The sequence below is a fragment of the Podarcis pityusensis genome, assembly GCF_964106645.2.
Source record: "Podarcis pityusensis genome assembly, chromosome: 4".
Classification (NCBI taxonomy): domain Eukaryota; kingdom Metazoa; phylum Chordata; class Lepidosauria; order Squamata; family Lacertidae; genus Podarcis; species Podarcis pityusensis.
The window spans coordinates 61298920-61325293 of record NC_138027.1 but is presented as its reverse complement, the minus strand read 5'-3'; the positions used below and the strand labels follow the sequence as shown (position 1 = coordinate 61325293).

At 40.1% G+C, this 26374-nt stretch overlaps 1 protein-coding gene across 10 annotated transcripts in view; it reads right to left on the bottom strand.

The window, feature by feature from the left end:
* Window positions 1–26374, bottom strand: part of DMD (dystrophin) — a 1019805-nt gene that overhangs the window by 569092 nt on the left and 424339 nt on the right. For all 10 annotated transcript variants that reach the window (XM_081003446.1, XM_081003453.1, XM_081003448.1 and 7 more), the window contains 7 exons: window positions 24887–25010; window positions 22947–23034; window positions 15752–15993; window positions 13040–13220; window positions 4201–4346; window positions 3820–4032; window positions 3028–3141 (listed from right to left, as the gene is read on the bottom strand). In XM_081003446.1, coding sequence (XP_080859572.1) covers window positions 3028–3141; window positions 3820–4032; window positions 4201–4346; window positions 13040–13220; window positions 15752–15993; window positions 22947–23034; window positions 24887–25010 — 1108 coding nt within the window. The remainder of the gene's footprint in view (window positions 1–3027; window positions 3142–3819; window positions 4033–4200; window positions 4347–13039; window positions 13221–15751; window positions 15994–22946; window positions 23035–24886; window positions 25011–26374) is intronic.

The following is a 26374-nucleotide window of genomic DNA, read 5'->3' as shown; positions in this document are numbered from 1 at the left end:
TCCATTTGTTGCTCATATTTGAGTATTATGTATTTGTGGCTCCTTTTCTTGTTTTTACACAACTAAGGCACTTTTTTCAGTGAAGGCTACTCATTATCAACCATCAACATGGCCAACAATTGTACTGCACAGGCTGTCAAGCCAACAGTATAAATAGAACAAAGTATTATTTCAATCCCCTTAATATGGTACCAATGATATCTCCATTTTAAAGTCTGTCTAATTAGAAGAAACTGGGCTGACAGATGAATGGGGAGTATTGTTTCATACCAGGTAGGTTACCTCAGTAAAGACATCATGATCAATCACTGACCATATCAGATAGCAGGCTGAATGAGGATTTGGGGGGGGGGGGGCGAGGGGTGTAATAGTAAGACATCTCCTCAGCCTCTATGAACAGTTTTATCCATAAGTGAAATCTAAAAAAATTAAAATCCTCTTACAGGTTTTGTACTCCCTGTTCTGCATCTTTTCAGTGATGTACCCAGAAGTTATTACAGTACATTATTTATAGTTTCTAATTAATGTGATCCCTCTTGGGCCCAGCCAAAATGGGGAAAAGTTGTGAAACAACTGTTTTAAGGGTTGTTTGTTTTTAACATAATTAGGTTGGGGGATTTATTTTGGTAAATACTATTATAATTCTCTCTTTTTAAATTTTTTTAATTTCATTACTGATGGCAAGGGCAGCTAATAATTTTAGTGGGCTGCTAAACCATTTTAAAAAAGGCTACCTCTCATTTTATCACTGCAGCTAGTAATGACTATCCAATTATTAGGCCCTCTGTCCACAGACTAAACATGGAATTTAAAATCTCTATTAACTCTACATTATTCTTACATTTAAGAAACAACAGGTTATTGTAATGGACTCTTGTGCATATGAACAGCTTGCTGTGTGGAGCCATCCACCACAGGAATTCAAAGCAATCTTTGTTAAGTGTACCAACATGCAAGCAAAGACAGCAATTGGATAATTACAACAACTTCACCATTCTTGTGGGATTGTCAGTTACACTGGGTTCCTTTACATGTCTTTTGATTGACATTTGTCATAAAATATTCTGCTCTGTATGCTAACATGAAGTTTCACGAGACAAATAACTCCTACATAAATTTTTTACTTGTTCTTCTTACAAACTTATTGGTACTTTTAACATTTGGAGGAGAATAATGACAGAATTACTAAATGTTTCATACTATTTCCCCTTAGCAAAATGATAGCTAGAAAATTTAACAGTTGGTATACACATTTTGCTATTTCTCATTAGATAGTTATTCCATTGTCAATATTATGTACAAAATGAAAACAGCTCCAAAGAAAAATCAAGATGCTAGAGGTCATCATAATAGTAAAACAAATGTTTTATGCGAGTGTATTTCTGGTATTTTCATGCTTTGTTGTTTTAATGAAAATCACAGCAGCCCGGGAAGCCAGTCGATTAAAAAAACACTTTAACTTTCAATTGTTTTATAGATGTCACTTAACTTTAATCCTGCCTGAACTAGAGTCATTATATAAAACAACATAATGCAACAGAAGGACAGTTAGAATAAATATTTGGGAAATAGCTCATCTAATTTAAAAAAGGAAGCAGACCTTGTTCTCATACAATGCTAAATCAAATTATGGCTTACTGTGAACAAGTATGCTGGTTCACAGAGAGAAAACTTCCCCTCTTGATGCTCCTATGCTACGCAATGGTTTGCCTTAAGTGTTATGTCCAAACTCAGGCTTGTAGTTTCATAGAATCATAGAATCGTAGAGTTGGAAGGGACCCAAGGATCATCTAGTCCAACCCCATGCAATGGAGGAATCTCAGCTAAAGGATCACCCAAGCAAGTCACAAGTGGTAAGCCAAGAATCTTGGCTACAGCTCATGGTTTGTTTGAGGTGAGATAAAGCATGAATCAGGTGAAGATGCAACACTGTGCCAAATATTGATACTTTTTAGTTTAGAAAAAAAAGGAATATGGTAAGGCATGAAAAAAGCAGACAGTGATTTTTTTATTTCCTTCTCTCTCATAATGCTAGAATTTGGGATGAAACAATGAAGCTGAATGTTGGAAGATTCAGTACAGACAAAAGGAAATAGTTCTTCACACAGCACACAGTTAAACTAGGTTATACGGTACCAGTAGCGTAGCGTGGGGGGTGCAGGGCGCGCCGGCCGCACCGGGCGCAACATCTGGGGGCGCGCGCTCGCACTCGCAGCTCTCTGCCCCTACCTGGCTCACTCATGGTTAGGGGGCGCAAATTACTTGCCTTGCCCCGGGTGCTGACAACCCACGCTACGCCACTGTACGGTACAAGGTGTAGTGATGGCCAGCAATTTAGATGGCTTTAAAAGACTTTAGACCAGGGGTCAGCAACCTTTTCCAGCCATGGGCCAGTCCACCATCCCTCAGAGCATGTAGTGGGCTGGACTATAATTTTTTGGAGGAAATGAACGAATTCCTATGCCCCATAAATAACTCAGAGATGCATTTTAAATAAAAGCACACATTCTACTCATGTAAAACACCAGGCAGGCCCCGCAAATAACCCAGAGATGCATTTTAAATAAAAGCACACATTCTACTCATGTAAAAACACGCTGATTCCCGGACCAACCGCGGGCCGGATTTAGAGGGCGATTGGGCCGCATCCGGCCCACGGGCCTTAGGTTGCCTACCCCTGCTTTAGACAAATTCAAGGAGGATAAGGATATCACTATCTACAATGGCTGTGCACTACCTTCAGTATCAAAAGTATCATGTCTCTGGACATCAGTTTTTGGAAAACACAAGGGGAGGGAGTTCTGTTGTACCTATGTCTTGCCTATGGGATCTCCATAGGCAGCTGGTTGGCCATTGTGAGAACAGGATGCTGCAGGCGTTTAGGAGTATGTTCTGACACCCACACAAACTGTCTCCTAAAGCAGAATGATGGTAATTGCATTTGTAGGAAGGCTATACATACAGATGATACTTTGCATTTGCTATGATCTACTTCGTACGTCAAATGTACACAAAGTCATGACTTACTGTACACTGTTCTAGCTGTTTCTCAAGTGCTTCTGAATCACCGAGTGCAGGCCACTCTTCTTTTAGAAAAACATCCACTTCAGCCATCCATTTCTTCAGGGTTTTAGAGTCATTCTGTTTTTGAACAAGCAATGCATTGTATTATATGAAGCATAAAATACAACTGAATGTGTCTTCACGGCTAAACATAAGAGTATCTTTGAGATTGTTAATGTATCTGAATCTCTTTAAAAATGTAAACAAATATTTCATTTGTTTTTCCTATTTGGTCTATTTACTACCCTTATTGATCACCATACCAGGAAATAGCAGTTCTCCCAGATTTTGTTTTCTAAATCATTTAAAATATATAGTAAAATAAATGTATATATTGAGAGTAGCCATCACTAGTATTTGTACAGATATGCATAGATTCTTTATAGTCTGTATGTATTAGATCAGAGGCAGGCATGGGGGGGGGGGAGATGTTCTTTCATCCCATCAAAATATCTTTCCTGTTCATTTTCTTTTGATTTTGCATTGCTTTTTAAAAGTGTTTTTCTCCCACCACCACCATACACACTTTCTGTGTAGTTTCAGAACAACTGGATGTCATAGTTTTTATGTCAATGGGTCTCCTCTTAGTATCCCTAATATTCAATACAACCCTGCCCATCTTCCAAGCCCCATTTCTTGGATTAGGCCCCTATAGGGGAAGATTAATTTTACTCCATATATGACACTAAGTGAAATGTCACATAGCTGACATCATATGAATAATAAATAAAGGAAGTAAAGAAAATTCCAGCTAACCTGGAACTGTTGCAGCTTAGTGATCAGTTCCTCAAGTTTTTGGCAGTTCTCTGTCAACTGAGTTGATAGCTTCTTCCAACGGCCATGGATCCCTTCAATTTCTGATTGATATTTCTGACTGACCTCTGCAGGAGCTTTTTTAGACATCTCTTCTACAGTTGTGCTTAAATAGTTGAGTCCATTCTGTTGCTCTTGCAGGGAACTTTGCAAAGCCTTTAATAAAAATCACAAGAGTGCATTGGCTTATATTAAATTCAGTCTAAGAATAAACCATAATGTCTAACATTATGAAATCTGTCAGTATGCTTATGGTTATTTTTAAATGTATAAACACCAAGTGTTTGTCAATTAAAACAAACTCACCATGTTCTCTGTGCTTACCTTTAGCTCCCTAAGCCTTTGTTCCATGATTTCTAATTCAGTGACTGTAACCTGAGGTATGGAGAGTTTGGCTTCAGACTGATGAATCCACAAGAGAATAGTGTTCATAGTTTCCTTATACTGCATGGGTGGCAAACTATCGAAAGCTGCATTGGAAGGGGAGAAATGTACATTGCTTTATTCCATGTAATTCAGTTTTGTGCAACTGTAACGATTACACAACAAAAACAAAACACCTCTTTTCAGATCACAACACAACAAAAGCAGACAAGTTGCAACTGTAGCCCTCCCAAAAAAGAAGCAAAGCAAGGTTCTGCCAGGATTCACCCTCATCTTGCCAATCTCCCTCAGCTACAGTGGTTCTCAGAGTAGCCCAGGCCAAAATCTGGTCAAAGACTGCACCTCCCAGCTCCCAGTGTTCTGCACTGTTTATCTGGGCTCAACTGAGGATGCTGGTTCTTCCTGGAGTATGCATCAGTTGATTGGGGGGGGGGATGCTAAAAACAAGGCAAAATTGGAGTGATTCAAGGGTCTTTCTTTACCTTCTGAGTCAAATTGTGTGGTCAATGACCTAATCCCTGCCAAATCAGATCAGGTCAGCCACAATGCCTTGCGTTGCTCTGTTACTCTGCTGTTTTTGTGATTTTCTACTTTTTCCTACATCTCTCTGTTTCTTTAAGTCCAGGAGCTTTTAAAGAAATGATTCTCCCTGCAGAGCACCGAAGAGCTCTGGATTGTTGTTGCTGCTCTTGTTTGTTGTTGTTGAAGTACAGCCGTAGAAGGTTTTTTAAAAATAAAAAACCCCTAAATTGTTCTGCTTTAACAACAACAAATCAGATCACCTCTAAACTCCACATGAAGTTTTCAATACAAACTTACATTGTAAGGCCTGTTGGAGGAAACAAACAAGCACCAGGAAGAAAAGGTCAGTGTAAACTACAAAGTATACAAGCACTCATTCACTTCTTAACTATTTTAAGATAAGAAAGAGCAAGAGACAAAACCCTGCTACCTCCCCCCCTCCCAATAAGGGATTGTGAATTAAAATGGATTTCTTTTACTTCCTCACAAAAAGCACCTGGACCTATTTGTCTGCACATTGACAGGCTTAATCCACTCCAGAGGGGCTCCTGTGCCTATACGTTTTATCCACTTTAGCCCCAAGGGAAAAACTTATAGCCATTTTTATATTGCCATTTATAGCAAATGGGAAAACATGGAACTTTATTTTATACAGAACAGCTTGGATCCTGAATTGTAGTTCTAAGTGAAGAGAGCATGGAGCATCTCAGAAACAGTTTGGATTTTTAAGAAAATGCACAAATGCAGATTCAAGGTGCATCTTGGGGGACATGCACACCCTTAGTTCTTACTTTGCAGCACTAAAAAGTGTTTGGTCTGTGTACTTTAAGTATCACTCTCTCTCATATGTTCTCTCCCCTGAAGTGTTTCACTCAATGATTCTTGCTCTGTTCCCCATCCTACTGCCAGCTGAAGTGCAGCGTATAGCAATGAGCAGCAGGGTCTTTTGATCTGTGGCTAACACGTTTGGGAATGCAATTACCAGGGTGCCCATCTGGCCTGAGCACTGGGTGGTTAACATCTGGCTTTATCAAGAGGCCTTTGGAGTTGGCTGAATATTGGGGTGGTATCCAACCAACTTGTTTCATCAGTGCAAGGATTTCCACTTGCACAATGGAAGATTCCTTTCCTTTCCCTCTCCCCACGCACCCACTTGCACCTGCTGCAAATCTGCTCTGGAGGGTTGCAGGAAAACCCAGAACAGATTTAGGGTGCACAAGGAAGGGGTGGAGTTCCACTGCACAAGTAGAAATCCTTGTGCACATTGTTGTAAATAACCATTTTCCCTTATGGGGTATCCAAGAGCCCATATAGAGTCCTTACATAGGTTCCCTATTGGTAGGAGAAAATAACAGAGGCCAACCAGAGAATATTGAGAAGCAAAGCAGCTAGTAAGCTTGATCTTTATTGCTCTGTTGCAACAGGGTGCTCCCCTCACCTGCAGGAGAGGAGGAGGGACTCAGAAAAATGGTGTGCAAGGCCTTATAAAGACTTTTGAAATTGCCACCCTGTAGATCAAGAGCACCCCCAGAAACATCATACATACATCACAGAAGGGGTGTAACCTAAGACCACCCCTCAGATACATCACACCTACATCACAGAAAAGGCGGTCTAAAACAGAAAATTTGAATATTGTTTTTCTCCTGTCCTTGTTTATCTCCTGTCTGGCAGGTTACTTGATTGGATTGCCTGGGGAGCCTGGCTATTCTTTTGTAGTGATAAATACTTAGTTCCTGGGCCAGGTCACAGGCTCACACCCTATTCAAACACAGACAAACCCTTAAGACAGGATTTGTGAAGGAAAAGACAATAGGGAGGCTTTTCCACTTTGACCATGCATAGAAAACATTTGCTAAGTTTAGGAATCAAAATGGCTTCAGGTCGGTCTTCCTGTGCTGATCTATGTACGTGCGGTTATGAACATTACCATATATCTAAGACCATAATATTCCTATCACAACATGGAACAAGTTAGCTGAATACCTAATTAGTTTATGGTCTCTTGCTGCAGGTAATCAACATTTTCTTTTTCCTGCTGTTTTATTCTATTAAGGTTTTGGTATTCTGTTTGAATTGTTTTATGATCAGCTGGTGTACTATTTATTGCACATTTTAGGATTTCAACATCGTTCGTAATTGTGTTATTAGCTACTATTCTTTTGGAAAATAAAGCAGGGTAAAAATCTAATAAATTGAAGCAAATTGCTTTCCTCATTGACTGCTTTGGGGTTTTCAAATAAAGTTCTTGAGAGGATCTTTTCTTTTAAAAAGTCACCCAAAATTGAAGAAGGGCCGGGGCTGGGTTCTTGGGTTACTATGATAGGACAACCTACATCTGACACAGTTTTCCTTTCGAATCAGTTCTTAAAGACACAAAGCTATCTCAAATTTGTGCTTGATGTACCATGAACATTTTGGCCCATACTCTTCGGCCACACCATAAAATAATCTCTAGAATAAAAGGTCATTTTCAGGATTTGCTAACTTGAGATTTTAGCCTTATATGAGAAAACCATTTGTGAGAGTTACCCAGAAAAGGTTATGATGATTATGGTGAAGATTCAAAACATGTTTAAGAATGAGCACATCAAACATGCAGTACAGAAATAGGTAGAAGTCAGCATTTTCATTCTCTCCTGTTGCTGGATGTGTGATTATTACATCACATGTCTGTGTTTACATTCCATCCTTGGAAAGTGTGAGAATGGAAGCCAGTCCTCTCTTCCATTGTTTTGTACTTTTGTACTTTTTCTCTGTCTTGGAGAAGATGTGAGAGGACGCCATGATTGCTTTGTCCTGTATATATTGCCTAATAAATATAATTTAGATGTCACACCTCATCACCTCAGCTTCCAGCTTTACTCTGCTGTTTGAGTGTGCACATATTTTCGGATATGTGTCGCTGCTGCAACATTGCTGCTGCGGGACTGAAGAGTTATGAACGTCCTGGGCTGTGCACCACAAGGAAGACACCGGGAGAGGTTTGTCTCAGTTTGGGGGCTGTGCAGTGCTCCCCCACAGGGCTTCCGACAGCATAATGTAATCAGCATGTTGCCTCAGATTATAACATGAAAAAGTTTAATTTTAGAATCAACAGGCTGGCCCAAGAATATTTCTCATATTCTCACATCTCATGTTATTTAGAATTGGAGTCTGTTTTAAAAACTATTACTGAAAGTGCCAATATCCTTTTTATGGTTCATGTTATTGTATTCAGAGTATCTATAAAAGCAATCTTCTCTTTGGGACATCTGTTAAATGTTTAGATTAGAACATTAACATAGCATTTTATTAAACTGCCCCCATTAGAATTGCATTGCAGATGCCTTAAAATAGGTTAACATCTGTGGAGGCACCAGCAACTCACTAGGGTATAAAATAAAGATCCATTCAAGCCAACTGGAATGTTGCCATTGATTTCAATAGGATGTGGCTTGCATGAGAGTGAAGCAGACACTTTCTGCTTTCAACAGTAGTTCTAATTGTAGCTGTTGAGAGAACTCAAACTGAGGAACACAAGTTGAAAATAATCCATTTTCTGACATTTGGCCATACAATATTAACTGTAAAAGCATACTACAGATCTGGAGTGCCAATCTGTAACTGTATATAACAGCTTCACAAAGTTAATTCAGAAGACTTGCCTTTTCTCTGCGTAGCCTTGAGAGGCATAGCTATAGAAGACCCTATTCTCTTAGAAGTATTCCCAACTAACACCTGAAATCTGATGAATTTTTCATTGTCCTGGATCCTTATAAACAGTTTTCAGTCAGTCCTGACCCTTCTTGCTATTCTATTTCCTATGCCCAGGGCTTGCCAGCCATAGAGGCAAATTGAGCAGTTGCCTGGATTCAGAAGCAGTCACTGGGTAGAGTGAAGGCTCAAGACTAGCTTTTCAGAGATGTGTCACTAGTGCTGACCATGAGGGAGAGAGGCAAGACAACAAGGACATTGGTGCAGTGCAAGTGTAGCAAAGGAGCCGATTTGGCGCTCCTGAAAGTGTATCCACACCACCACACTGACCTCCCTGCTGCCTTGCCTGTTGTCCTTCTTGGCAAATGGCTAAAACCCCTCTGCTGGGAAGATAGTGTCGCAGATCAACCCCATGTGGTGAGCTGCTTATGCAGGGTCTGTCAGCTTTCCAGGGGTGCCTGCCTAGGTTATGTAAATATGATGGGACAGAGAAACAATATTTGTGTGCACTTTTAGAAAACCACCAAACAGCTGCAGGTATGAATGAATTTGGGTCCTCCGGATGCTGCTGAACTACCTGTCATCCCTGGCCATTGGCCATGCTTGCTGGGGCTGATGGGAGTACAACAATATCTGAAGGGCCAAAGGCTCCCCACACTTGTTCTAGGGGATGCAGTCCAGAGACTTTGGATCTCCACTGGCTGCCTGGGGCAGACACATTTGCAAAGGACCAGAAATAATGGGAAAACATTAAACATAAACCTGTCACTTGATGTGTTACTGCTATGCTGCTTAATGTGCTTCATTCACCTAGGACAACATAATGTATCGGTGCAGGATAGTGCATGCCTGTAAATACGAATTTCATGAGACTGAGAGCGAGGCCACTTGCATAAGCTTTGATACCTTAGATAAGCATCAAGCACTTGTGGGTAAGACTAAGGCGAGCAGAGGAGTTGTAATAAAAGCTATGGTGGTCTTGACTTGGAATTAGCTGCTGCATGCCTCATTCTCCAGGTGTTTACCATGGGGCAGGACAAGACAAGGGAAAGCCAGATCCAGGTCCTGGTGTAGCATCTTTTTCTCACCAGAATACTTAGCAATAAATTGATGCTCAATGCATCATTTTTGCTGAGAAGAAAACATCAGATTTATATTCTTCAAAATGGAAGTTATGTGTGAAGCATCTCTATCCTGCCACTGGGATCTTGGGACTTGGCACAGTTCCCACCGGGAAAATATATTCCACCAAGGCCTGAAATTACCTGCCTATGCCACCTTCCTCTGCTCCAGGCATTCAGCCATGAGGAGCGGCTAATTTGCAAGTGCCTTGTGAACACTTGAGCCTTTGTGAACATTTGATTGGAACTCTTAAATAGATTCAGGACAGATAACAGGATATTCACACTTCACTACCCAGAAGAGGCTTTTCCATCTTCTTCAAGTCTCCCTCTTTCAACTTTCGGATTCCTATTCACAAGTAACTTCTTCGCCAAAATCTTTTCTGAACCACTGTAGCTTCCTCGTTTCTGCAGCATATGCCACCTATTACTTCTCTGTCAGCCCATTTTACTGTCCTTTATTTCACCCTGTCCTCTTCCTCACTTTTGCCTTGTACATCTTACTGCACGCCTACTGTACAAGCCAATACACCTACTATATTAAAACCAATTTAAATATGCTTTTTTTACCCAGAGAAACCTTTGTAACTGCAGTTGAATAAAAGAGCTATGGCCCTCCAACACAGTAAAGAGCTAAAGAATTTCTTTCAGAAAACCAAGTGTTTGGTTGCTGTAAACAGATTTTGCATATGTAATGTACTTATAGGCCTGTAGATTCTAACTTCTCAGAACAGGCTCTTTGTCACTTCTGTGTCCTACATAGCACCTAATATGACTTCATATTAATGTGTGGTAATGGCAGTAACAAAGGCAGTGCAAATTTCCTGATATTTCATAGGCATGGGACACACACACACACACACACACACACACACACACTTTTCTATCTATTCCCCACAATTTTAACAACATATTGCAGAATTTGAAAACCAACACAATGACAAAATATAATATATGCCCAGCTACTAGTTTAATAAGTTTATCTGATGTACTACTATGGTAGAAGAAGTTGAATAAAGAGCATTCACTGAGGTTATTCACTGGAGTTTTTCTTCTAAATTATTTATATGAAAACAAACATCACTTGCTTTATTATAGTGTACTGGATGATTGCTGAAAAGCTTTTCATAGATAGTAGTTTGCATATGTTACTGGAAAAAATATAGAGCAGGGATAGAAAAGAAGATATTATCTAATAAATTTCACAATTGGTTTCTCCTTTTAAAGAGAAAATAATTAATCAAGAAAATGAGATTGTATTTGTGTTGCAAAATATAAGCCACTTTCATCTGTATCCGACAATGCAGCCTAGGAAATATTATCTTAAAAAGTGATAAATTCAGCAAAAAAGAATCATGTTGCAACAGAATAATTCAAAAGAGCATTCAGTATTTTTAACAAAAACTATTGCTGCAAAGTATAATGCTTCAAACTGCTTGAGGCCTAAAGTATAAATTGCACTGCTAGAAATAATGTGACACAATATTTTTAATTTTCCTACACAATGTTTGTACAAAATATCCTTACCACAGCATTCTGTGCTATGCTATATATGAGCCATTATTAAGAAGCAGAATACTATTAAAATTTATACAAAGGATCAGATTCAGTGCTGCTCTTCCGTGAAAAACATTTCCTACTTGCAAAAGGGAGACTGAGATCCAATGGAGGATCTCACTGGAGGAAGGAGGCAATTTCTGACTTCCATTCTCTCTGCAGCTCCCACCCACATGCCACCTCAGCTCCTCCACACCTCCAGAACAGTTTGGGGAGATACAGAGAGCTACAATGGAAGGAGGAATCAGTGAAAACCCATGCTTCCCCTTATTCTCCAATGGAAGTGTTCCATGAGTGTCCTACTCACAAGAACTTTAATGCAAACCAAAAATGTTAAAAATATGTATGTTCCTCAAACTTCTGAAAACAAACAAAAAAATGAAAGAAAGAAAGTAAATATTAACATTTTGGTTACATGCTTTATATGCTCTTTTTGACTGATACAGGGTTTTCTAGAAGTAGAGTTCATGGCTACATACGAAGCACAACTGATAGAAAAATTATGCCTTCTCAGCAAACCAGTCCCAAATACTAGTTTCAGCTTCTCAGTACATTTTCACAAACCAAAAAAAAAGTTAAATTAACTGTTCAATAACTAGCATGAAAACGACAGGGTGAGGGGGAAAATCTACTTGATTATATTCTAACATGGAGCCTTCATAATTCTCAAATTTTCTAAATCGTACTTAGGAACTAAGTCATGATAATTACCCTGTGTGTAGTTGTCCAATGAAAATGGTTACTAACTTCTAGAACGCTAATCTGATGCAAAAACAGGGCACAAGGTATGTCAGTGAAATAGTCACCAGCACATATGTTTTAGGATTGCCAGTAGATGCCAGTTTGAAGTCTCATTTTGGTGTCGAGATTATAGCCTTCATTTAAATTTTGGAAACAGGAAATGAGAAAAATCGACTGCTATAGCTTCAGAATTATGAAGGAAAACTTTACACACCTTTTCAGAATAATGCACTTGCTTTTCTGATGGCAAAAAATTGATTGTTTTAAATGTGCAATATAAGCTACATTGTCAAACAATAAAGCATTGCATAGCTTTATTGTTTGAAACATGCAGTTCCTAGCATCTGAGTTTCCTCAGGCATGGATCAGTCAGTACATCTGCAACAGCCACTAGAAGGAGCTAGTATTATGTAAAAGTTTAAAAGCATGATTTTTCTTTCAAGAGAGAACATGAGATATATTTCAAAGCACACAGAAAGGCAACACTTTTGTTTTCTTCCTAACTATATAAATAAAGCAAAATATTGTATTTCAACATTCAAATATCTTTGTTAACTTCTCAACAATTGAAAAACAGTATTTCAAAAGCACAAGCATTTAGTGAAACTTTATAAAGCTATCACAAGAATTCAGACTAACCACAAGCTTAGTCCCAACATATATCAACATCTGCAAAAGTCTCATTCTTTCTCCTGCTTGCTAACACTTTCCCTTACAAACAGGAACCAGCTTTGTTTCTCTAATTTACCTACACTATCAATAAAACTCTCTTGCATATTCCACAGAACACTGTAGGTAAATGCGCAAAATGTATTGTAATTTACACTACAAACAAGATTTAAAGACTCATAATGCTGTTTCAAGGGGGCATCACATTCTGTAACCAATAAAGTTGTGGCCTAAATTTGCCGATTAACATTAACCTTAAATTCTGTGTCTTTGTGTCTTTATTCTCCCGGGGGTGGCTTGGGGGTCTTGACATACAAGTGAAAATCCTTGTGCTGATGGGATGTGTACTATTTTGGATACAACCCATTTTTTCACACACACACACACACACACACACACACGTCAAATTAAATGTCTGCTTTGTTTCACAGATGTTTGGGAGGCAATGAGATATAAATAACAATAACACTTACTTCTTTGTAGATGCTTTTCTCTAGCTCTCACATCATCATAAACTTGATTGAAGTGGTTGGTAAAAGCAACAAGATCTGCTTCTAGAAACATTGGACCTTGTTGTTTCTCTTTTAATGCTTTGCTTTGAACCTTTAGTTTTTCTATCTGGGGCTGAAGGGTTGATAAGTGGACGACTTCATCCTGTATAATAATATATAAATATATTTTAAAAGTAAGAATGCATTCATTTATTTTTATTTCAAGAAGTTATATACCACTTCACATCTGTATATGGTGTTGTACAGTAACAAGAAAAAGATGCGATAAAAATAAAACCACTTAAAACTACCCATAAAATCAGAAAACATACTTAAAATGCCTGCTGAAGTCTATATTTTTCTCATTCAAAAACATTTCTGTCACTGGAAGCTCAGATGGCATCAATAGCTAGGTGTGTTTTTTACCAGCTACAACTGGTATGCCAATTACAGCCATTCTTGGACAAAGATAGCCAAGACTTGTTTATTGCAATGTTCTCTGTTCTCTGGGCAGACAGAGTAGTTTAATAGTCAAACCCTCTTCTCAGGGAACTCTGGAATTGTAGCTCTGTGATGGGAATAGGGGTCTCCTAACTTTTTTCCAACGGGACATGGTTGGCGCTGTGGGTTAAACCACTGAGCCTCGGACTTGCCAATCAGAAGGTCGGCGGTTCGAATCCCCACGACGGGGTGAGCTCCCATTGCTCGGCCTCTGCTCCTGCCAACCTAGCAGTTCAAAAGCACGTCAAAGTGCAAGTAGATAAATAGGTACCGCTCCGGCGAGAAGGTAAATGGCGTTTCCGTGCACTGTTCTGGTTTGCCAGAAGCGGCTTAGTCATGCTGGCCACATGACCCGGTAGCTGTACGCCAGCTCCCTCAGCCAATAAAGCGAGATGAGCGCCACAACCCCACAGTTGGTCACGACTGGACCTAATGGTCAGGGGTCCCTTTACGTTTACCTATTTTCCAAACCCTTAATAAACTACAGTTCCCAGGATTTTTTCTTTGGGGGGGGAACCACGACTGCTTCAAGTGGTACAGTACTGTTTTAAATGTATAGTGCAAATGGGCATCTAGTCTAATCACCACACCAGAGTTTTGTACTAATTATCAAATGAGATCTAAGAGTCACCTGCAATCCACCCATAGACGAAGAAGAAGAAGAAGAAGAAGAAGAAGAAGAAGAAGAAGAAGAAGAAGAGTTTGGATTTGATATCCCGCCTTTCACTCCCCTTCAGGAGTCTCAAAGCAGCTAACATTCTCCTTTCCCTTCCTCCCTCACAACAAACACTCTGTGAGGTGAGTGGGGCTGAGAGACTTCAAAGAAGTGTGACTGGCCCAAGGTCACCCAGCAGCTGCATGTGGAGGAGCGGAGACGCGAACCCGGTTCCCCAGATTACGAGACTACCGCTCTTAACCACTACACCACACTGGCTCTCATTGAAGATAGAATTGTAATATTTACCTAGTGTAGACAATTTCCATTTGCACTTTTTAAAAAAATGCATAAAACGTATCACTTTCCCTTTCCCTGTATTTTCAATCCCTTATGCATCATTCAAGAGTCTCCACAGTGTCCATTGTGAGATGCTCTGGGTATCTGTCAAAGCCACCTTGATCTCCTTTAGCAGGAAAACGGTAGGCATGCCTCTGTTTGCCATAGCTTCTCATTCGTAACATGCTTATTACTTCTCACTCCTTCCCCTTCCCCATTTAACTTGCATTCTCAGCAGAAGAGCAAGAAAGGCAGATAAGGTAAAGGTAAAGGTACCCCTGCCCGTACGGGCCAGTCATGTCCGACTCTAGGGTTGTGCGCCCATCTCACTTAAGAGGCCGGGGGCCAGCGCTGTCCAGAGACACTTCCGGGTCACGTGGCCAGCGTGACGAAGTTGCTCTGGCAAGCCAGCACCAGCGCAGTACATGGAAACGCTGTTTACCTTCCCGCTATAAAGCGGTACCTATTTATCTACTTGCACTTAGGGGTGCTTTCGAACTGCTAGGTGGGCAGGAGCTGGGACCGAAAGACAGGAGCTCACCCCGCCACAGGGATTCGAACCGCCGACCATACGATCGGTAAGTCCTAGGCACTGAGGTTTTACCCACAGCGCCACCCGCGTCCCCTACAAGAAAGGCAGATATTAAAATGCAATATGGAACTGAAATTTTGCATCGGCTTTTGTGTGCCGTGGTTGGAGGTCATGCACGACATTTTCTGCTGCCCTTCACTATTGCTGGATGGTCATTACTAAGGGAAGTATGAAAAAAGAGAATTGTGGAATAGTCTATAATGGGGCAGATCTCATGGGATCACACTGTACATACATGAGGCCAGCATAAGACCTGTTGGAGTGCTGTGCTCCTGTGAAAGTTTGTGCACAATTTGACACTCTAATTTTCATGATGGAAGCATGGAAATGGGGCAATCCATATACAACATTTGTGTGGAGCACCACCTGTTCAAATAAAATACATTGCACCATTATGCCAACACAGCCCAGTGACAAGCTGAAAATGCCTATATGTGAGCAGGTCCTGTTTCTTGATTCTCTTATAGGACTGCCAACATAGCTGAACAGTAAAATACAAATATCCTTTTTCCCACTCTGCAGAAAAAAACCTGATTGTTAGACCTAAAGGAGATGCAGCAATATGTATGCAGCACAATACTGCAAAGACCAGGACAGAATTTCTAACCTTGCACTTATCTAGCTGTGTTTTCACTGCACCAGGATCTGCCGTTGGTGTGGGTTGTGCTTTCAGCCAGTTTTCAGCAGTAATTACTGTCTGCTCCAATTGCTGCAGCTGGGAGTAGAAGGCAATGATGTTATTTTGGTACTCCAGCCATGCTAGTCTTTCACTCAGCAACTGACAGAACTCAATCCAACGATTGTTCAATTGCTCTGAGGCTTGTTTGATGTTGTCAGCATTAAGCCCCTCTAGAAAGGAAGGAAGGAAAGATTTGGGGGAGGGGGGGGAGAGAGAGATAAGTTTAAAACATTTATTTTTAGGTCACAGTGGATAAAAAAAGAAGAAATTTAACAACCCTATTTCTCTATCAGAAATCTCATAAAATCGACAAATGATTTATCATCAAAGAAATGATCCTGAACATACAGATGTTGTGCGTTAGTGGAGAGAGGATTTTAATGCCCCTGTAAAAGTCTAGGAAAGTATTATTGCTAAGATGAACTGCACTGCAAAAATGAAGCATTAGGATAAGATAATGTAGAACTAATGAAATCAGTTGTGTGAAATGGGAAGTTACACAGAAAAAGAAGACTTTTTTTTCCACCAGGCAGCAAATGTAAACTAGTACAGTATGTATTCACACATGTACTAGGAACAGGGTGAATATTGCCAAAGCCCTACATATACTACATAGAAAAACATTATTATGATTATTTTGAAAGTTCAATACACCAAGTAATTGCCCCAGATAACAGAGATACAATTTGCTAATTTACATCCTCACAGATTACAAATCAAAAGGGTCAGAGAAAGGACAGCAAGCAGGAAACACAGAGTACAAAGAGCCCACAGAGCAAATGCCAGACCATCCCAAATCACAGGATGCCAACAAGGAAGAGAATGATCAACAGCATTTGCCAGAGCAAATGTTAACACAATATAATATCAAAGGCAGTGCAGTGATGTTGGGGAAATCCTAGCACTGAATATCTGCAAGTCTTTGATTACTGGATTGTATATAAAACATTTTTTTAAACCCTAATCATTATTTTGCTACATTCTCAGTAAAATAGAATATCCAGAAACTGTCCAGTTGGGAACACACCAATGGGTAGTAAAGGTTGCCATGATTCCCTCTTCCTCATTATCCAAATAAAATGTCATATCCTGGTTCCCTTATCAAATCCCCAAACAGGGAAGTAAGGGGCAGGTGGGGCTCATCAACCTGGGAAGGTAGCCTATCTAGGTTAAGGTTACCAGATTTTTTTCAATGAATCCAGGGACACTTTTCAGCTTCAATGGATTTTGTATGGGGACTGATTTGGAAATCCGGAGACTGTCCCTGGGAAACGGGGGTGTCTGGTAACCTTAATCTAGGTGAAGAAGAACGCTGATCCTAAACCTAAGCTGGGATTCTGTGAAAGCGAAATGAAATGCTGCAGCAGTCCTTCTGGCGGCCATGCAGGCAAAGGGGAGGGGAGCCAGCATCACATAAGGCTGAAGTTTTGCTCATGCTCTTGTTTGCTAATTCAGGTATCACTAAGCCGTACAAAAAGAACCTGCTGGATCAAGCCAATGGCCCATCTAGTCCAGCATCTTGTTCTCACATTGGCCAACAAGGTGCCACCTGGAATTCAGAAGCATACTGCCTATAACTGTTAGTATTATGTGCAAGCAAGTCCTACATCTTCTAAATAATCTGATCACATGGCTTAAGCCTTCTGTCTCCCTAGGGGCAAATTAAGGATACAATCCTTGGACTTCCGGGGTGGCGCCATCGGTAATGGCGGACTCCCTCTGATCCGGAGGGACTAGCTCTACGAAAATCGGGTCTGTTCCGCTACGGCGAAGCGGGGACCCTTTAAAAAATCACAGGCGGATGAAGCCTGTGACCGTGGGACTCAGCGGGCACCTTTAGCACCCCCCCCAATTTGTAAAGGAACCCAATTACGGGCTCCGGAGCGAAGCGGGGCAAGCGGCGCGGTGCTGAGAGTCAACTGCTTCTTCCGTGGAGCGAAGCCGCACAACCGTTACCGGAGAGCGCTACCTTTTTCCTGTGACAATCTGGCAAAAACAACTACCCGTGAGTAGGTTAAATTTGGACAATTGGACTCTAAACAACGACCCGTGAGTAGAACGGAAAACTGGACTAAGAAATTCCTTTTAATTTGGCACTGAAGCGAGAAGGTCTAAACAGGAAGTCGGCCTTCCGCTTTTTGTAGAAAGATCAAAGCAAAGACATGGCAAGCTAGAGTTTAGAAAATCGTTTGTAAAGGATCAACTTTCATCATTTAAAATTACTGAACCCCCTTTGGAAGCAGGAGGAGAGGGGGGATTTTTTCTGGACCGTTTAAACCTGCAGAAGAGAGTTTAAAGAAAAGTAATTTTCCACCATCTTGTACCTGGAAGCGGGGTGTCAGGACAGACGCTTTTGGGAAGTTCATTGACTATAGACAAATGTCTTTGACAGATAGTTAAAAGAAGAGAAACATAGTGATTCCATTGTTCTCCTTCGCAGCTAAAAGGAACAAAATATTGACAAAATATCTGAAAAAGGAAACTTTGTTGTTAGATCTGCTAAAAAAAAAAAAAAGAGAGAGAGATGGATACAAATAGAAGTTCTTCCCCTAGAGGGAGCTTGTGAAACTGTTATTAATTTGAACTGGGGAGTTTTGCAGCTGCAATAGATTAAGATCGTGGGATTAGACTTTGACCTTGCACAACAATGTACTCGGAGGCTCTGGTGCGTGCTTTCTGCAAAACAAGTGCTTTATTGGAACAGTTACATGAGAAGATGGATTTGATGACTGATGCGATCAGAAATTTTGGACAGGTAGTGGGTATCTATATAGAACCCACTCAGGAATTAATTCAGGAGTGTGCTCTGACAGATCAGATGAGGGAGGAGGTTGTGGCTGGACCTCGGGAGGCAGAGATGGAGGGAACTGTGGCCCAGCAGGAACATGAGTCGTTGGATCTGATGAATAAACCTTGAAAAAGCTAGATTTGGAGAGACAGAGTCTTGTTTGGTTTGGAGATGGGGGGCTGGATAGACCCCCCTATGCAGGGATGTTTTGAATTTTCAAATCTGGCGTTGGGCGGGAAGGAGTTTGGACTTGTGGGGGTCCTCAACCTTGGAGGGACTTTGAAACATGCTTTTAAACACCACATGGAGCTCAGTGTGGACTATAGAAAAGGGGCTGATCTGTCGAGAAGGGACAAAAATATTGTCAAGCTGGAGTCTCCATGAGTGAAAGGAGCAGAAGACAAAGTAAAGTACAGGTATAAATATGAAGAAGATCTGCGGAAGGGACATGGAAGAGACTTAAGGGCCTCGGACATAAGGCTACCAGGTTAATGAACTAGATGGATGGGATAGAAAGGACTGACAAAACCCAAGACCAGGAGGAAGAATCACTGGATGAAGATTGGAAGAAAGTTTTAAAAATGTTATTTAGGAATGTTTTGTAAAATTAATGAGTATTAGAAAAATGTTGGAACGAAATTATTTGTATTTAGCAGAAATGTTAAAAAGAACTATGTAAGAATATGCTATGGCTATGAGAAATTGGTATAAATAAGATTTAAGTTTTAAGTTCTAGGGTTTTTTATGGTAAGATAAGGTTAAAATAGATTAAGGTAATTTAATGACAGAATATTATGAAAAATGGAAAGGATTTGCTGAGACAATTAACAACTAGAACACAAAAAAGGGAGGTGTGAGAAGGTCGATGAAACAAGGTAATGACAGTTAAGGATTTGAGAATACTGGATTTGCTTTTAATTTTTTTTTTGTTTAATTCTGCTTTTTGATTTTGATGTATTATGTGTTTTGCCTTTGCTTTTTGATTTTGACTTTTATCGATCTGTATTGTTTAATTGTTATCTGTTCTCTTTTTTTCTTCTTTTCTTTCTTGTTTGTTTTTATAATCTTAAAACTTTCAATAAATATCATTTAAAAAAAAAAAATAAGGATACAATCCTTAATTGAATTCAATGAGATTTAGGCCTCACCTGAAAATCAAGTAAGATATTAAAAAAAATAAAAATCCAAGGTGTAGGGCCCTCTGATTTCCACTGGGACTGTAGCATGCAGAGAAGGGAGGTTTAAACCTTACCATCCCAAACAATGGAAATCATGTCCTGGTGCTGCAGTTTACAATATGGGAGAGGGGGATGCTTCCATTGGCAACTGAGTATTTCTTTTCTTTTACTAATGGCAACTTTTATCAGGATCTCAGATGACAAAGGATCAAACTCCTCTGCTTGTACACTATAGTCTTGAGGGAAATTGGGAAACCCTTAACTAGGATTTTTAAATTATTATTTTTAAAAAACCTAATATGGCTGCAAGCCAAGTATTTTGCATAACATATAATTAAGACCTTACTTTTTGAATAGACGTGCATAGGATTGCTCTGGAAGGATGAGTGTAATAACTTTAAATATCGGGTGTGTGTGTGCAAATTTAAGCTGATTTAATTGAGTATAATGGTTTAATTTCATGGTTTATTGCAAGTTATATTACATAACAGAGTTGCTTTGCACTAACCACTAGTCCTTCCTGAATACATAATTTTTTGGGGGAAACGTTGCCACCGTTGTTAAGCAGGTACATAACTCTTTCCATCAACATCAGGCATGATGAATAATACAATACCAATTCTGTGGTAATATATTATAATTTCAAGGTTAATGGCTCATAAATCGTTTCACATTTTATATTCAGAACAACCCCTGATATCGGCAGTGAATAAATACATTGTCCCCAAAGGACATAGAGATCAGTACCTGAAGTGCCTTCATTAATTTTATTACCTTGTGTACTGTGCATATCAAATTGTGTTAAAATAATTTTAATTGTTCAGCACCTTATATACAAAGTCTTCTGAAATGCCACTTAATGTGAAGTATACCTTGTCAAATGCGTTCTTCATTAGCCATAGTTTCAATGTAGAGCAATAAGTTTTAGCTCTCGACTTCCAAAGATACTTGGAATGAATATACCAGATTTCATCCTCATTATGTGTCATATCATTACAAATTCACTTTGTACTCATTTTGATGCCTCCTAACATAATATATTCAGTGAGCATCTATTTCAGTACAACAAGAACTTTGTTCTAATCTGTCATAACAACCAATCATCCATTCATATCTCTACAAACTGCTACACTGGTATCAGGATGGAAGGTACTTCAACAATACTCACACATAAAGTCTTGTTGATGTTTTAAATGAGAAAACTTTCAACTGTAAATGCTTCCCAGACAGCTGGCATAACAGAGAAGGAGCTATAGCACAAGATCACAATGTGTGTTTTACATGCAGAAGGCTCTGGGTTTAATCCCCAGCATCTCAATTTAGCTCTATCAGATAGCAGGTGATGTGAAAGAGCCACTGGTGGTCAGAGAAGACAACACTGGGCTACACAGTACAAGGCAGCTTCGTATGCTGCTAAGCCAATCAATTATTTTGCCTTAACAGCAGGACACTTAGCAGAAGCTAAGGCAACAATTGGTGCTTAGTCCTCAGCATTACCGCACATGCACTACTCAGAGCTAACCCTACCATTGGGCAGACTGAGGCAACTATCCCAGGCAGAAGATATTGAGGGATAGGATGACAGTGAGGGCAGCCCACTTAGGACCCCTACTGAGTCCACTGGCCACACCCAGAAATAGGAAGGTCACGTAGAAAAATGATGGGGGACATTTCCCCAATTTTCTCTCTCTGTGTGTGGTGTGTGTGTGTGTGCCGGGCCATCATATCTCTATAACTATACCGCTCTATGGTAGGGCACAGCTGTGCTACACAGCATATCCCAGGCCCTCTAAATGTGCAATGAAAGATGCTAACTTGCCAGTTTGTTTCTGTATGTAGAAGAGTAAAAGACCTAGAAATCTACTCCAAGATACAACAGTTAGATCTGTACTCTTTGCACTCTGTTATTTAGTGCATAAGAACAGCCTAGGTATTTAATAAATTAGATTTTCTTTTTTAAAAAAATCCAATTCACAATCAAAGGGGAACAATAAACATTATATGGTAACTGCCCATATAACTGCCCATCAGAGAAACTGATCTTTGAATTATATATTTACAGTGGTGCCTCGCAAGACGAAAAGAATCCGTTCCGTGAGTCTCTTCGTCTTGCGGGTTTTTTCGTCTTGCGAAGCAAGCCCATTAGCGGTTTAGCGGATTAGCGCTACAGTATTAGCGGCTTAGCGGATCAGCTGATAAGCGGCTTAGCGATCAGCTGTTAAGCGGCTTAAGGATCAGCTGATAAGCGGCTTAAGGATCAGCTGATAAGCGGCTTAGCGATCAGCTGTTAAGCGGCTTAGCCATCAGCTGACAAGCGGTTTAGCGGCTTGGGAAAAAAGAGGGGGGGAGGAAAAAAACCCCGCAGGAACTCGCAAGACATTTTTGTCTTGCGAAGCAAGCACATAGGAAATTCGTTTTGCGAAGCACCTCCAAAACGGAAAACCCTTTCGTCTTGCGGGTTTTCCGTCTTGCGAGGCATTCGTCTTGCGGGGCACCACTGTAATGGGAAGCAAAATGCACAGAGATGGCAAATAGGATTGTAAAAACTGGTCTTGAAAATATTTTTGGTGGTAGATGCACAGACTGAAAGAAGAGACAGATAAAGTAAAAAAGGTAGGTTGGCAGGCAGGAACAAGTGGATACAAACACTTAAAGGAAAGAAGAAAAGCATATTATTATGGGGTAAAGGAGACAAGTTGAAGAAACTACAGGAAAGCCATGTGATCAAAGTGACACACACTAAAAATAAGGTCTAATCCTTTTCAGATAATTTAAATAATCTCTAGTTTCCTCAAGTTTTAAGATGATAAACAAATTCAGTTCCAAAGCTTAAGACCAAAAAATGGGACTGTGAACTGAATTCATATATGAGGATTGAGACCAGCTTGCTAATAGCCTGGACCCTATTTATTTTTTTTTTGGGGGGGGGAGAAATAATTTTGAACTATGTCTCAGCACATGGTGCTAAATTTCAAGTGTTTCTCCTTTTCTAATTAAAAGATATCATTCAAAAGAAACATACGAAAAATACAAACTTACTTTACTTAACTGTTCCTTCACAAAGTGCTTTGCTAATATAATTCATGTGAAAAATATGAACTTGTGTGTTTTATCAAATCCCTAAGAAGATTATCTAAATCAACTGCCATGTAATTACCATTCACCATCTGTTCCACCAGGGCCTCAGCTGATCTGCTTGCATCTTGGAGTTTCCTGTACTTCTCAGGCTTTTCTCGTTCAATGGCCTGCAACATGAGAGCAATAGTTGACTATTTCACAAGGAAGACATTTAAAAATGAGTTATAACCTGCTGAACAAGAACCTAGCGCTCATGGTTGCATAACTATGTTTAAAACAAACAATAGCTGTCCCTTTTACAGCTAATAAGGGACACGGATGGCGCTGTGGTTTAAACCACTGCACCACTTGGACTTGCCAATCGGCAGTTCAAGGCCCCACGATGGGGTGAGCTCCTGTTGTTTGGTCCCAGCTTCTGCCAACCTAGCAGTTCAAAATATGCTGAGTCCTTTCTGGACTGAGCTAAAATAAGGTTGCCTGCTGAAAAGTGGCAAGGAAGCAACTCATCAGGAAGCAAATCTTATTTGTCCCATGTGAGCAGTTCTACCCAAGGCCAAGGTAAGCCTCAGATATTGAAAGTGTACATTACAATTATTCAGCAACTCATATTATTAAATATTTTCAAGGGATTATTTATTTTATATAAAAAGTTAACATGAATAATTCAGATCATTGCTTTATACACCTGATTTTTCATAAGTATTAAATGTTGTTCTCATAGCAGAGGAATATTAAAAAGCATAAAAGGAGATGATAAAAGATGAAATGTTGGTACTCTGCAATGTTCCACACAACCTTGCAGATCTGGTTATTAGAATCGGGACAAGGCAGCGCAGGATTCCTGCTTCTTTAGCAGGTGTGCTGGAAGGAGACTTTCAAAAAGGCATACAATCTTTCTGCTGCCATGGAGGAAAAGCTCAGGTTCTGAATTATTAAGCTAATAAACCCCAGAGTCGTCCGCGACTGGACCTAATGGTCAGGGTTCCCTTTACCTTTACCTTTTTAAGGCTAGATAGAGTAGTTCAAGTCCCACAGGCTAGCTAACAAACCTACTGGACTGAAATATTAAATGCACATAGTTTTCTAAACAAACAAAACACAGTTTCCAATTAGGTAGTTTGTGGAAACCACTGAGATAGCATGATAATGAAAAGTGCACAATAGTAACACTACTTTGAAAATGTAGGCCACACAGAAAACAGGATTTCAGGAAACACCAAGCTGTGCATGTAATATCTTGTTCTGCATTTTTACAAAATTAGCTGTATATGTAAACACACGGGTTCCTTCGAACATCATGTGCAGGAATATTTACTGATCCACCACATTTAAAGGCATAGCTGTACTGAATTATGGATAACATGGCTTTTTGGGTTTATGTTTTTACAAGCCAGTTGTAAAAGTGCTTGATGATTAAAAATCCTGGCAGATATATTCATTTCTACCCTCAAGAAGGAGGAGGGCTAGAACCAAAACATTGCTTTGATGGATCTGCTAGTCCAGATTCTGTTTCTAACAGTGGCTGGCCATATGCACAGGACATGACTGCCTTGTGTTCTTGCCCCCAGCACCTGACACCGAGAGGTGCACTGTCCCTGAGCCATGTACCATCCATTCAACTATATCAGCTCATAGTTGCATATCATATCCATTAATGGATATGATATGTCAACTCATGGGCACGATTTTTCAGAATTTCACGATTTTTTGAAAAATAGCATTTACTTTCCTCGTTTTTATGCATTGCCTTGGATGTTTGTCAAAGCTGCAAACAGTGAGTTTTACATTTCGTAGCACTCACCCTGTCCTGTATACAAACAATGCAGCTAGGATGGGTGACAGTGAAGCTTTGAGTTAAAAATTTCCCTTTCTCAAACTCAGGCTAAAGAGCAACACATGGTTGTTTAACAATGGATGGTAAATAGTCAAACACAAGTTGTACTTCAAGAGACAGGGTTTTCTAGCAAACTTTTTCTGTGATTCTAATATAAATTGTTAAGTATATGAATATTTTCCTACATTAACTCTTTCTCTGAGGTCTGACAGGTTCCCTTCTTTTCGGTATATTGCAAACTCTGGGCTCTGGAGTACAGCTTCTGAGCGGGTCATCCAGCTGTGAAGCTCTGTTGTATCAGCATCAAACCTAAGAGGGAGAGAAAAAGAAAAAGAAAAAAAAAACAGGATATTTCTAAGACATACTAAAGCTAACACCAGATGTTTAAACCAGAAGTATGAATTAAAACTGAAAAAGAGCTATCATAATTACAGACATACACACAAAAAGGCTTTAAATAGTCTGCGTTCCTGAATATATCACACAATCTGTCAATATAGCAGGCCTTTTATAAATGTATAAATGCATTCTAATTTAAGGGGTTGCTCTGCCTTTATACAGATACAACTCCAGTTTCACATGCTGAATTTCAGGGTTTAAGGTGGGATTTTAAGTTATTTTAATGTAGTCCCCCCCCCCAGGTCACTCCCTACCTTCAGCTGGGAGTGGGTTTGCTCCAGTCCAATAAGGAAGTTGTGTGGAGGAGGGGGTCTCCACCTATTGCCTGATGGGCCAATAACATCAGGGGGAGGAGCTGGCATATAGCAGCTTGCTCAACACCTGAGTCTTTCTTCTCTGCTTTGCAGTAGCATCCTGCCCTCTCACCCTTGATTAGAGTGGGCTTGCCCAGTTGCCAAATTGTGCTGAGTATCCAGAATTTGAGGTGATCCTCTTTTCAGCTCTTTCAGTCTTAATTTGATCTGTTTATGGTGGGATAGGATTCAGTTTGGTTGCTTGGCTTGTTTGGCACTTAGTATGGGCAGGTAAGAGGTTTAGATAACAGCCAGTACCCTGAGACACATTGTGTGGAGGGCACTTGACTAACCATCTCCTATTGGCAACTGGCTTGGAGGGGGCTGCTTTGTGTGGAGCTCATGGGGCATGGCAGGTGACACCTGAACAATGAACGGGTGTGTGTGTGTGTGTGTGTGTGTGTGTGTGACTGGCATCTGTCAGGCCACACACCTATGGCTTCTCTTTATGGGAAGATGGGTTTGCCTCCATTCACAACAGTTTGGTTGAGGGATTTGCTCTGTACTCTGTACTTGTGCTATGGTCTGGTACTTAGTAGTGGGCACAGTATTTTCTGCTTGCTAGTACAGGTTAGGCCTGCCCACAGTTCCTTGTTGCATTTGTTTATATTGCCTAATACGATATATTCAAACAACCAGGAAGTGACTGACATTTCTCTTTGTCATTAGAGCAGTCTACATGGTAAGTATGATGACTCTTTCCATGTAAGCATTGCCAGATCAACGATATACAATATCTTTATTGTCATTGTCCCATGTAGAACAATGAAATTGAAAAACTACATAAAACTACATAAAAACTACATAAAACTACATAAAAACTACATAAAACATTCAAAAACCCCTAAAAACTCTAAAACCCCATTTTAAAATACACTATACTATAGAGACCCCTTATGCTGCGTTTAGAACCAGAATTGC